The sequence below is a fragment of the Epinephelus lanceolatus genome, chromosome 14 (genome assembly GCF_041903045.1).
Source record: "Epinephelus lanceolatus isolate andai-2023 chromosome 14, ASM4190304v1, whole genome shotgun sequence".
Taxonomy (NCBI): Eukaryota; Metazoa; Chordata; class Actinopteri; order Perciformes; family Serranidae; genus Epinephelus; species Epinephelus lanceolatus.
This window is the reverse complement of record NC_135747.1, coordinates 30389662-30401748: the sequence shown is the minus strand read 5'-3', so window position 1 is coordinate 30401748 and position 12087 is coordinate 30389662. Positions and strand designations below refer to the sequence as shown.

The window sequence follows — 12087 nt, the reverse complement described above, 5'->3', positions numbered from 1 at the left end:
TCTGTGGTCATTCTTTGTCTCTGTGTAGTTATGTTGTCTCTTTGTTGTTGATCTGCAACTCTTTGTGGCAATTTTGTGTCTCTTTGTTGTACCTTTGCATCTTTTTGTGTCTCTTTGCATGTCCTTTGCATCTGTCTGTTTGAAGTAATTTTGTCTCTCTTTGAAGTATATTTGTGTCTCTTTTGGTCATTTTGTGTCTTTTTATAGTTGTTTTGTGTCTCTCTGACGTAATTTTGTCTCTCTTTGAGGTACATTTTTGTTGTTTTGTTTCTCTTTATAGGTCCTATGCATGTCTAGTTATAGTTTTGCGGTCATTTTGTCTCTCTTTGATGTATACTTGTCTTTTTTTTAGACATTTTGTGTCTCTTGGTAGTTCCTCTGCATTCTTTTAAGGTCATTTTGTGACTCTCTGCAGTTCCCTTGCATGTATTTGTTGTTGTTTTGTGTCTCTTTTTTATGGTCAATTTGAGTCTCTCTCTGGTCAGTACATGTTAATTTGAGTGACATTTGCAGGTGATGGCCAGGTAAGCCCCTTAAACTTTGGGGCTCTGGGCCTGTGCCTGGTCCATCCATGCTCATAAACTACTGTGGCTGAATTAAAATGACACAGCACCTCTACTTCTCATAAAAAGTGTGATGCTTTGTTGTGCAAGCAGTTGCAGTTAACATCCAGCTGCAGCTGAGGGATCATTTCAGGCTTTCTTTGGTAAAAATCTAAGATCACAGTGCCCCCTTCTGGCGAGTCTCAGCTACAGCTAAGCTCAAAGCCTGTGGTGTGGAAATGGAGCATGATTATTGGACTCACTCTTGTGTGTTGATTGTGAGGTGAAAAATCATCCACATGGGCCTGACTGGAAATCTCCTGAAAAATGTGAAATCTTTCCTTCCACTGGGACAGCATTAAAAAGAAGCTGATGGTGAGTTGTTAGACTTAGGAATTAGTTTTTGGTGGAGGGTAGAGCAAGCATATCTAAGCTCTTCCATCTGTGTTCCATCTCTCTACAGACCCCTATTCTTCTGAGCAGCCAAGCATACTGTTTCTCTGTAAGCCTCAGCACACACACACACACACACACACTCACACACACACACACACACACAAGCCATTCGATTCTCCACGTCAAAGCCTTCCATAAAGGCTGGTTGTGGCCTTGGCTTTGGAGGAAAAAGATGGGATACTTATCCTGAAAGGTTTTATATTTCTCAGCCACTCCACTCTGCTCGGCGCCATTCAGACCGTGCTTGTTTTCTAAGCGTAAGGATTAAAATCTCTCTCTCCCACGAGAGCGCCAAGAAAAATCTAAAAAAAGGAATCTAAGAATTTGAGATGTCTGCCTCCAGGGGCTGTTTGTGCTTCACCTCGAGAATACAGAGCCAATTTATGCTCGGTCCAACTTATTTCCATATATTGCTTCAATTGAGCTTATTTCCATTTGTGGGAAATGAGGACAGTTTCTTACCTTGCTGTTTAAATGCGTTCAGGAGCTGCAGACTGAACAATCAAGAGCATCCCTCCCTGCTTGTATGAATATTCAATATATGTTTATGCAGATATGATTTCGTGAAACTGCCAAAATGACAGAATACATTAAGAAAATAGCTTATCAAAGTGTAATCAAATGTAATGCATGTGCTCTGAATGAAATATGCATGGCAAATTGGCTTCAGAGAACACAGAGCAGGCAGGCCCTCTGAACCTTTGCACAAAAGCTCATTGAAATTCCTTTCATTATGACTGTGGCACCAGAGAGAAACAGAGAATGAGACGGACAGACAGAGAAAGATGAGTATAATGATTTCTGATTACAGAGGCAGGAAGAGCCTTGCATCATGTACGGGAATATCACTGCAAAAGAATTATGCAATGTTGCAGCTGGAGAAAGTACACAAAAACACACACGACATGAGCATTTAGTCATTTTATTTACAAATGTTACTGTTTGCCTCAATGCCATTCAGCTTGATATATTCTTCACATGGAAAACCTGCTTATGTGTACAATCCATCTATCAGTGAAAACTCCAGGCAAGTGCTATCCACGTAGACGGTTTTTAAATATATTTTGAGATAATTCTAACAAGACTTCTCCCTGTTACAAATGAAAAAGGCACATAGACATCATAAGACGGTCGACAATGTTAATACCACAAGACTCAGCGGGAAAACAAGCGTGAGCAAGAGGAGATGATCCTGCAGGATTCCTTGAAAACGCTCTAAAAGATCTCCAAAAATCTGTTTCAGTGACAGTCATTCAAACCTCAACACAACAAAGCCTCAGTAATCTTATAGACAATTTAACGTGTTGACTAACTGCGTGGCTAAAACATTTAAAAACTGGTGCATGCAGAACCCTTACGCTTTGTACAACTGTAATACTTAAGATGATATAAACACATTAAAGTAGATAACTTCTTTGCAAGCTTACCCTCTCAATCACACACTGGAAAACAAACATGAATATAACTCTCATCAGTGAGGCAACCGAGATTTTTTCTTTAGTGTTATAAACGGAAATATGTCCAAACCAAGTGTCCCGGCTATTTGCAATGGCTTCAATGTTCACGGTAATGTTCATGGGTTATTATCACAAGTAGTCTCTTCATCAATCTGCTGGAGCACAGTCACGTCACATAGAGGTTGGCTGGCCAGCTAAAAGAAAACAAACAGCAATGTTAGACATAGAATATATCTTTATTGTCCACAATGGGTGGAAATTTGTCTTTGGCTCACCAAATACAAAGGATTAAATCAGCTCATTGTCTGTCTGTGGTTTAAAACTCATCAGTCACTTTCTTGTGGTAAGAATACTGATGGCAGTCGGGATAAAGGACTTCTTAAATAAATTTTTAGGTGCCAGACGGACTCTATCACGCTTCCCAGAGCTCAAGAGCTCAAACTAGCTGAAGAGAGGGTGGGAGCTATCCGCCAAGATACTCTTTGCTTTCTATCTCATCCTTTCTGTGAAGAGTTGGATCAAGGGTTTTTGTGGCTTGGAAACTATTTTACTTGCCATTGTCACAATCCTAGAAAGTTTATTCTTGGATGCACAGTTATGGTGACCATATCAGACAGTTTGGCACACTAACACCAAGGCCACTGAGTTTCCTAAGAAGATAAAGTCGCTGTGAGCATCTCTTGAAAACACAGAAGCTCACATGGGAGTCCAGAACTGTACCAAGGTATTTAAAATTTTCCCAGTTTCAACATATTAGCCACTGAGTGAAACTGGCTCTGTCTTCAGATTTTGTTTCGAGTGAATATTCCATTCTTTAGTCTCGGCCACATAAATTTCTAACTTGCTAACCATGTTTAAAGGGCCTTAGTGTGGACCAGGTAGGCAGCCTCACCTGAAGGGTCTGTTTGCTGTAAGAGAGCAACTAAGGCCATGTCGTCAGCATATTTAAACAATTGAGAATAGCACAGGGGAAAGAACACATCCTTGTGGGCAGCCTGTGCTCACAGTGCACTGGTCTTTTCATAAAAACTGGCTGTCTCTGCAGTATAAAGACATAAATATTTTTAGCCTTTATTTGATAGGACAGACAAGTGTGAAAGGGGGAGAGAGAGAGGGAGGGACATGCAGCAAAGGGCCACAGGCTGGAGTCGAACCTGGGCCGCTGCAGCAACAGCCTTGTACATGGGGCGCCTGCTCTACCACCAAGCCACCGACGCCCCAAAGACATGAATATTTTTTTAAGTTGGTGCTACATGACCAGAGAAAACAGAGAAAAGGGCTGTGGCGTTCGCTTTCGCTCAAGAGGTAGAAAACCTACAACTACCAGAATGCACTGCCCCGCATCAGACCAATAAACGCTCCCGCTGGTAGCTGATGTAATGCGAGCTTGGCTGTTTTTCCACAGGAAACAATATGGCCGCCAGCTGGGAACAAACAATCTCAAAGTACAGTTAAACGTTAAGCTAAAATATGTTTCTGAAAACATTGTAGTTTTCAGTTTTTCAGCCTCCATTTTACTATAAAAGAACCAGCATGGCTCCCACTTCCTGTTCACAAATTCTCATATTACAGCGAAACAGTGCACTAAAATATGTTTCTAAAGACATTTTAGGTGAGAAATAGACAACACAGCAATTTATGTTTTATCAGCACTGCCTAGTTTTACTGTTTTATTGGAGGCTGATCTGAGTCTTTGTGCCTACGATGGCAGGAATATGAGAATGTGGTACAATCTCGAAAGTACCATCTGTAGTATGAGCGACAGTCCTAGAGCCAGCAAAAGATGAGCAGGGAGATCTGAACGCTGGTAAGATGGAGGGAAGTTTCCCACAGTTTATTTACACATACTACCCATATTGTTATGATACAAAGCTGGTTGAAAATCTGCGAAGTATCCCTTTAAAGAAAGCAAAAACCAGCACATCATGGTGTTGATGAGATGCACTCACCTTTAAATCGCATGTAGCAGGAGTTACAGTAGAGCTGTTTGTTTCGTATTCTGACTTCAGCCCCGGCTTCCGATCCTCCCAGGTCGGATTTGCAGTCGATACACTGAGGAAATTTAAAATGGAAAGAGTTAAAGAGCTACTCAACTGATTTAAAGCTAGACTTAAGTGTCGGAGTCCACAGGCAGAGGGATGAAGACAGACAGAAGCCTCTTGATTGTATGTGCAGAAAGAGAAATTGAAGAATAAATGAGGATTGGCAGGATGGATCACTGTCCAGATGCAGAAGACCAAACTCAAATGAGGACCAAAGTTCCAGAAAGAATCAACAATTAAGTGTTGGGTAAAAGAGACAAAGTGAAAAAAAGGGTGATTAATTAGTTTGGCTTGCAGGTTTTGGCACAGAAAGTCTACTTTGCTCAGCTGTAAAGGGATCAGGACCATCAGATTCACCACGACAGCAGTAAAAAAAGGGTTAGTAATAAATTAGAAAGAGTCAGGAGTGATCAGATTAGTTTTTGAGGCTCGGCCAAGGCGTGCAGATGATGTGCTCCAGCAGCCGACGGGAACTCAGCTCTCACCTTAAAACAGCCCAAATGATAACAGAGCCCGAGGGACTCGATGATCATGGCCGCTCCCTTCCCCAGCGGGGTGTCACAGAACGTACAGATTTTCTTGCCACTCACTGACCTGGATTACAGAACGTAAAGCTGTGATTTAAGAGGCGACCACACATGCATGACGCATGTATGTACAGTAAGCACACACACACACAAACTCATGTTAACACCGGTATACAACAGGGTTAAACTGATACATCATTCATTGTCTGTAGAAACCTGTTTCTGCCATTGTAATGAAAAACAAAGAAAGTGAAGACATAGTATCTAAAGATATAGACTTAGTATATCAATACAATGAAAAAACAATCTCAAAATATTGACTTAGTATTGTATTATTTTCAACTACTAAGTCAGAGTCTCTTATTATTTTGAGTTACAGCTCATTATTTTGAGATACTAAGTTATATTAAGTAGGGATGCACGATAATATCAGCACATCATTATTTTGAAAGTTTGTCATATTGAGATACTCAGTCATTACTTTAAGCTTCTTATTTTAAAATACTTAGTCATTATTTTGATTAAGTTTCTCATAATTTGAGATGCTAGCTTATTGCTTGGAGGTTTGTCATTATTTTTAGATACTAGCTCATTATTTTGGGAGACTGTCATATTGAGAAACTAAGTTATTATTTTAAGCTTCTCATTATTTTGAGATACTGGCTCATTACTTTGAAAAAGAATCTCGCTATAATGACACACATCTTTGATTCTCATCACAATACCATTAATGGGCTTTCACAGTTTTCCAATGTTGGCCTGTAGTGAAATATTTATTTTGGATGGGGAACAACCATTTACTCTGCTAATGACCATAATTCTGCTAAAAACATTCAATAAAACATGATGTTTTTGCATTTTCTGTAATTCAATTGTTCAGTCACCTACTTACAACATACAAGAATTTCTTTAATTATGTGTTGTGAACAATTTTGTGTCGTATATAAAAAAATATAAATTATATAGGAACTAATAAAATATATATTATTTTTTAAATTCCTAACAAGAGTAAATGATAAGAAAACAATGATCATATACAATTTTGAAATGGAAACAGTTTGGCAAAAATATTGGATAGCTTTAGCTTACTTTTAAATATCAGTGCCAACATAGAAACAAACTAAAACAATATTGTATGTGCAGGTGGATTTAAACAGGGAACCTGAAAAAAAGACTGTACGGAATAGTATGACTGTCAGCTGTGACATGCAGGGTGAATGAATGGAGAATATCAAATAAAACAATATCATATTCATGCACATATTATGAGACATTCATGAGTAGAACAAGTGAAAACAGTGAGGTTCAGCTGTCCTTCACCACCACTCTCCATCCGACTGGTTTAACACCACCACCTGGACTATGATTATGCAACCCAGTATACCAGTGAGAGGTTAGAGGCAGCTAGTTGGGGGTGTTAAGCGAAGCAGCATTGTTGATTTTACCTGCTCCGAGGGGCGCCTGCCTCGGACGTGGGCTCTGGAGAGGTGGTGGGTGATGGGGAGGAGGGTGAGGGGGAGGGCGACTGCCGGGACCAAGGGGATGAGGGGGTTCCTGCCCCGCCTCGGAGGGAGCCCATGGAGTAGGAGGAAGGCAGAGTGGAGGAGCCGGACCGCTGGGCTCCCAGCCCGCCACTGTAAAAGGAAGTGCTGCCAGAGAGGGCAGAATGAGGCCGAGTGTAGTTTTGGATGTGAGAGTTGCTTCTAGGTGTCCAAGATGAGCGCCAGGAGTTGTAGGAGTCCAAGTTGTCGAGAGACTCGCCTCTGCAAAGCCAACCCACGCCACACACCATGTTAGCCCGTTAGTAGAAGCATTCAAACTGTCTGGCTACTAGCTGCACCTGTGGCAGTTGTTTTTATCATCAAATATTTACTAACGGTCCAATCAAATTTGCCAAGGTAAAGTCAGAGTGGTAGCCAGACTAATAAATGTTTTATTTCTAACACACAACATGAGTTAACAGGATATTAGTAGGTGTAAAAAGCCAACCACCACCACCACCACCACCATACTGGAGAAGGGATTTTTACTCTCATACATGCTGAATAGACTGTACCTGCGCATGGGTGGCACGTCCTCAGGCTCCTTGACGGCAGGGGAGGAGCGCTGGCGGATCCAGCTCCTGTCTGTCAGCAGCGGCGTCTTCTTCTTCATCTCGTTCAGGATCTGCTGCCGTTCCAGCTCTGCCTGCGACATGGACTGCTGACCCTTCCTCTCAGCCACTCCGCTGCCCGCCACTGCACCCAGAGAGGAGAGATAAATTCAACATTATGCTGCGTGAAATGAAAAGTTTCTGGGAAGTCAAAAATAGATCACGACTGGCAGAGAACTTGGGAGGAAATGGGACAGAGGGAATGAGTGTGTGATGATGCAGATACGGTGTTTCCCCGGTCTTGTTCGATTAGAGAAGTACTATTAAATTATGGAAGTGACCTAAGGGGAAAATCTCCCTGCAAACACTGAGTTTAAGAACCAGTGGGTAGGATTTAGTGACATCTAGCAGAGAGGATAGCAGACTGAACTTCTATGTGCTGAACATGAGCTCCCAATTAGGATTCCTTCAGTGTTCTGTGGGTTTTTACTGGGAGCTAAATTATCTGCAGAGGTCTCTTCCTCTCCAAAACAAATGGATCAGGTGATTAAAACCAGTAAAAACACTGGCCTAAGCAGTTTCACATTACAAATCAATGTTTCTCCTACTGTGAGCGGCTCACCGTGTCTATGTGAGCTCACTGTTTTTCTCTGATAATTTGAGATCCAGACGTTCAGGAGGTTTTTACCAGGAGCCAAATTATCCACTGAGGTCTCTTTGTCTCCGAAACAAATTGATCTGGTGATTAAAACCGGTAAAAGCACTGAATAAAGCAGTTCACATAAAAAATGAGGGGTTTTTCAATGCTGTTTGGCTCGTTGCAGGGGGGCTCCTAACTACAGTGGCCGACGGGAGAATGCAAATGGCCCTATTTAGAGCTGTCTATATTCTATATCTATATTCTGCCAATATTTCCCCTTAAATCCTCCACACTGGACCTTTAAGTGTTTTAGCTGAGTGTCTCATTAGTTGACTGATTGATAACTCATTTGATTGGTCAGCTGTTAATCAAACAGCTGTAAGTTCTGATTTGGTGGAATTTCATAATCGACTGATCAGCTGATCAACGGCGTCAAAATGAGAGCCGATCCGGGGCCGAGCCCACCTCTCTCTGGCTCTCTGTATCTCATGGCATTGAGGATATATCTCCTCTCCATCTCCAGCTCTGACGCAGCCCTCTCACTCTGGGCCTGTTTGTCACTCGCACTCCTCACCTGCTCTTCCAGCAGATAGTGAGCCATGCCCCCCAGCTGCATGTATGCACCTACAGTGGAGTACAGCCCACATATATGTGCAACAATATGCATGTGTTGAGTAATTTACATAACAACCAGTATGAAGAAAAATGAAGGTGAATATTTGAATAGGCAGTCAGTCAATCCATCACTTTTTCAAGGTAAGCCACAGTAAAAGTTAATTAATGTAGAATCCATTAAATCAAGAAAACTGACCTTTTCTCTGAGGTTTGTCCTCTTCATCAAGCTGGGGAGATGATTTAGATTTCATCCTGTCAAATAAAAGAAAACAGCGGTTAAGGCGAGATTAAAAAAAAAAAAAAAAAAAAAAAAAAAATTACCACCATAAAATACATGTGTTGAAGTATTTTAATGTTGCAAACCACTGCGAAAATGGTTACACAAGGACACTGCTGATTGCAGACCAATCACAGGTAATTCCCATCTCAGCTGGAGACCCAACCCACCTGCTGGCAGACTTCCAATTTCGTGACCGTTTATATAAAGAGACATTGTTTGAATGATTCGGTTCAAATAGAGCCAACACGAAACAACACAGAGAATACCTGGACACATCAGCTGTACAGTAAATCCGTGCCAGTTTTGTTTTGTGCTGTGAAATGTGTTGAGAATATAACAAAAGAGAAACACCATTTGTTGCTTCTAAGACATACAGGATTTTAAATTGGTGCCGGGTTTAATGCTGCCTGCTGTTTGTGAGTGACAAATCGCTTGTTTGTGAGGAACTGGTGTTGGTGTTGGTGTTTGGCAGGATTATACGCTTGTGAGACACTGTTTTGGCAGTTTTGGTACATTCAGGCAAGAACAAAGTGTGTTGCCAAGATAACTCCTGGTGCAGAGAATTATATAAGCGTGAAAACGTGGAGAAACATTTATTAATTTAGGAATCGAATACAAGCAGTGACACTTTACTTGAAGCCTCCTATTTATTAACGGTCACTATATTCACACAGCACGAAATGAGACAAATAATCTGTGAACAAAAATTATATTACTCTGCCTGCTTTATTACTTTGTGGTGCAACTAATAGCCTCACAGCACATGAACGAAAACAACCAATCAGAGCTGAGGAATCTGTAATGCAGCTGTCAGTCATGTCAGTCACTGCCGGTGAACTGCGGTCAAACTGTCAAACTAGGCAGCACTGATCAAATATGAATCAAGATTCTGTAATGGTGTGGTCTATTTCTCGCATTAAGTAAATGTGTACTGTTTAAAAATGAAAAAACTGGGTCAGCCATTGGGTGCTGCTTGATATGTCAGATGACTGTTTTCATTTAACAGCTAAAGCAGTACACTAAAATATGCCTCTGAAAACATTTGAGGTGAGAAATAGACACTGCAGTAACAGAGTCCTGATTCATTTTAGATCAGCGCTGCCCAGTTTGACTTTGACCACAGTTCACGAGCACTAACTGACATACTTGTTACTTCTTTCCCACACACTATCTGCCTCGTACGTCTTTCAGAATACAGTGACAGTTTCAGCAAACATGACACAAAGTTATTTTCATACAAGCTGTAGCTTAAATTCTGGTCAGAGTAGGGTATGAAGCAAGCAGGTTTTATAAGTAAAATTGAATTTCCCCTCGGGGATTAATAAAGTATATAAAATAAAATAAAAAAAAAAGTGTCAGTAGCTGATTAGCTCGACAGAAAAGGAAGCATTATATTTAGAGGATACCATGCAGGAATTTTCAATTTTTTTGTAAACTGTATTGAACGAGCAAAAGTGAAGTAAAGCCAATCCAAGCTGCGTCGGCTTCGCGTTTGACCTTGCTATATTTGCGCTGTTCAGTGCAGTGTGTCTGTGATTTCCGTAGCTTTCACTTGGATGTGTGCTACTTGGGGTCTGGCACTTGGTCAATATTTAAAAGCTGCCACCTCACCTGTGCACTGTGCCCAGGAAAGTCCCAAACACAACAAAATAAGAAGTGGTGATTGAGAGGGATTACCTTTGTCTATACATTGTTTTTTTTTAGGAAAATCCTGCATAGTATACCTTTAAAGTATGACTGCAGATGATGTTTGACTGAAGCACTCCTGTACTAACCTGTCTGCACAGGACAGAGACGGCTGGACATTGGCAAAGCTGTGGGAGCCAGCAGCCCTTTGGTGAAAGGTAGTGAGTAGGGAGAGGCGGGGCAAGGGTTAAAACACAAAGATGGAGGACAAAGCACATGCACACACATTAGTTGCACTTATGTTAATGCACAGACAATAAAGCCGGTTATGTTTTCCACTTAAATGTGTTGTTACAACATGAGTGACAGTCGAGGAGAACGTGTGAGTAAACTGTGAGAGTGGTCGGAGGAGCAGCGTCTCTACTGACCACTGCTGCTGCTGCTCGAAGGCTCTCTCCCGCTCTCTGCGCTGCTGCTCTGCCGCTTCCTGCTGCCTCCTCTCCTCCTCCCTCTCCTCCTCTCTCCTCCTCTGCCATCTCAGCTCTTCCTCCTCCCTCCGTTTCCTCTCCTCCTCCTCCTCCCTTTCTCTCCTCTTCCTCTCCTCCTGCAGACGCTGGAGCTCCCGCTCCTCCTCTTCCCTCTTCCTCCGCTCCTCCGCCTGCCTTTGGCGCTCCCGCTCCTCCGCCTGCCTCAGGCGCTCCTGCTCCTCCTTCCTCTTTCTGTCTTCCTCTTCCCACAGAGCAGAGGTGGGCTGGCTGACAGGAGAGAGGGGAGAGTGTGGGCTGATGCTGTGGCTGTTCACCTCCAGGCTCTCAGGCTGCAGGAGAGAGGAAAGGAGAGAAAAGAGGAAGCATTTAACACATGATGGCATTAAGTAATCTGACCTCCATGAGGAAATGCAACTATAATGGAGAAACTCATGTCATCCCCTGAGGTGGAGAACCAGCAAGTGTTTTGAAATTCCAATCAAATGGGAGTTTTTTCGGCCATTACGGGAAGCACAGCCACGCATGTTGTTTGTCATATGAATTTCCATATGACTAGACACTGTCCTTTCCTCACTTTCCCTGTCTTTTATCGGAAATAAACTGCCGCATAATTATAGCAATTCCAATCCAAAAATAATGTAAAAGCTTTCTGGATAAATTTAGACAATTTAAGCCTTGTTTCCACCGAGCAGTCCGGTTCAGTTCAGTTTGTTACACATTAGCTGTTTGTGCATTTCCATTAGGTGTGTTTACATGGACCCTGATATTCCACTAATAATCAGAATAAAAGCCCTGTCATATTAGAGATACCTCATGTCACCTCCTCAATGAGAAGAGATTTGATCTGATCGTTTCTCTCTGTATGGAATAAATACATTCATTCTGCATATTTTTGTGGGGTGATATCAGGTAACATGCTTCTCTCTGCTGATTTGGACAGAGAATTAAATTAACGTTAAATTAAACTATTAGCACTCTGCTCGGGCTACGTTCTGATGTGAGTGTTCTCATAAATAAATTTGTTGTTTGAGTTTGAAACAGCAGCCTTATGTAACACTGTTGCTGCAACGTGAATTATGGAGTTGCTGGACACTTCAATCGTCTACCCTGACCAGTGACAGAAGCCTGTATATGAGATGTTAAGGGAACATCTGTAAAATGTAACTTCTACTTATAGAAGTGTGCATGTGAGGTGTTTAGGTGACATCTGTAAATCAGACGCAACAGACGGAACCACGTCTTCTTCTTAAATAGTTTGGGGCATGTACACACACATCCTATCAGATCACTTTATTTGGAGGTGTTGCTATTGGAGTGTTTTT

At 41.8% G+C, this 12087-nt stretch overlaps 1 protein-coding gene across 16 annotated transcripts in view; it reads right to left on the bottom strand.

The window, feature by feature from the left end:
* Positions 1 to 1904: 1904 nt before the first annotated feature.
* Positions 1905 to 12087, bottom strand: part of lmo7a (LIM domain 7a) — a 74987-nt gene continuing 64804 nt past the window's right edge. For 9 of the 16 annotated variants that reach the window (XM_033617780.2, XM_033617779.2, XM_033617787.2 and 6 more), the window contains 9 exons: positions 10706 to 11094; positions 10427 to 10483; positions 8568 to 8623; positions 8222 to 8380; positions 7081 to 7261; positions 6470 to 6787; positions 4983 to 5091; positions 4405 to 4507; positions 1905 to 2649 (listed from right to left, as the gene is read on the bottom strand). In XM_033617780.2, coding sequence (XP_033473671.2) covers positions 2627 to 2649; positions 4405 to 4507; positions 4983 to 5091; positions 6470 to 6787; positions 7081 to 7261; positions 8222 to 8380; positions 8568 to 8623; positions 10427 to 10483; positions 10706 to 11094 — 1395 coding nt within the window. In that variant the 3' untranslated portion in view covers positions 1905 to 2626. The remainder of the gene's footprint in view (positions 2650 to 4404; positions 4508 to 4982; positions 5092 to 6469; positions 6788 to 7080; positions 7262 to 8221; positions 8381 to 8567; positions 8624 to 10426; positions 10484 to 10705; positions 11095 to 12087) is intronic. The other 7 variants (XM_033617792.2, XM_033617786.2, XM_033617789.2 and 4 more) reach the window with 7 other exon arrangements.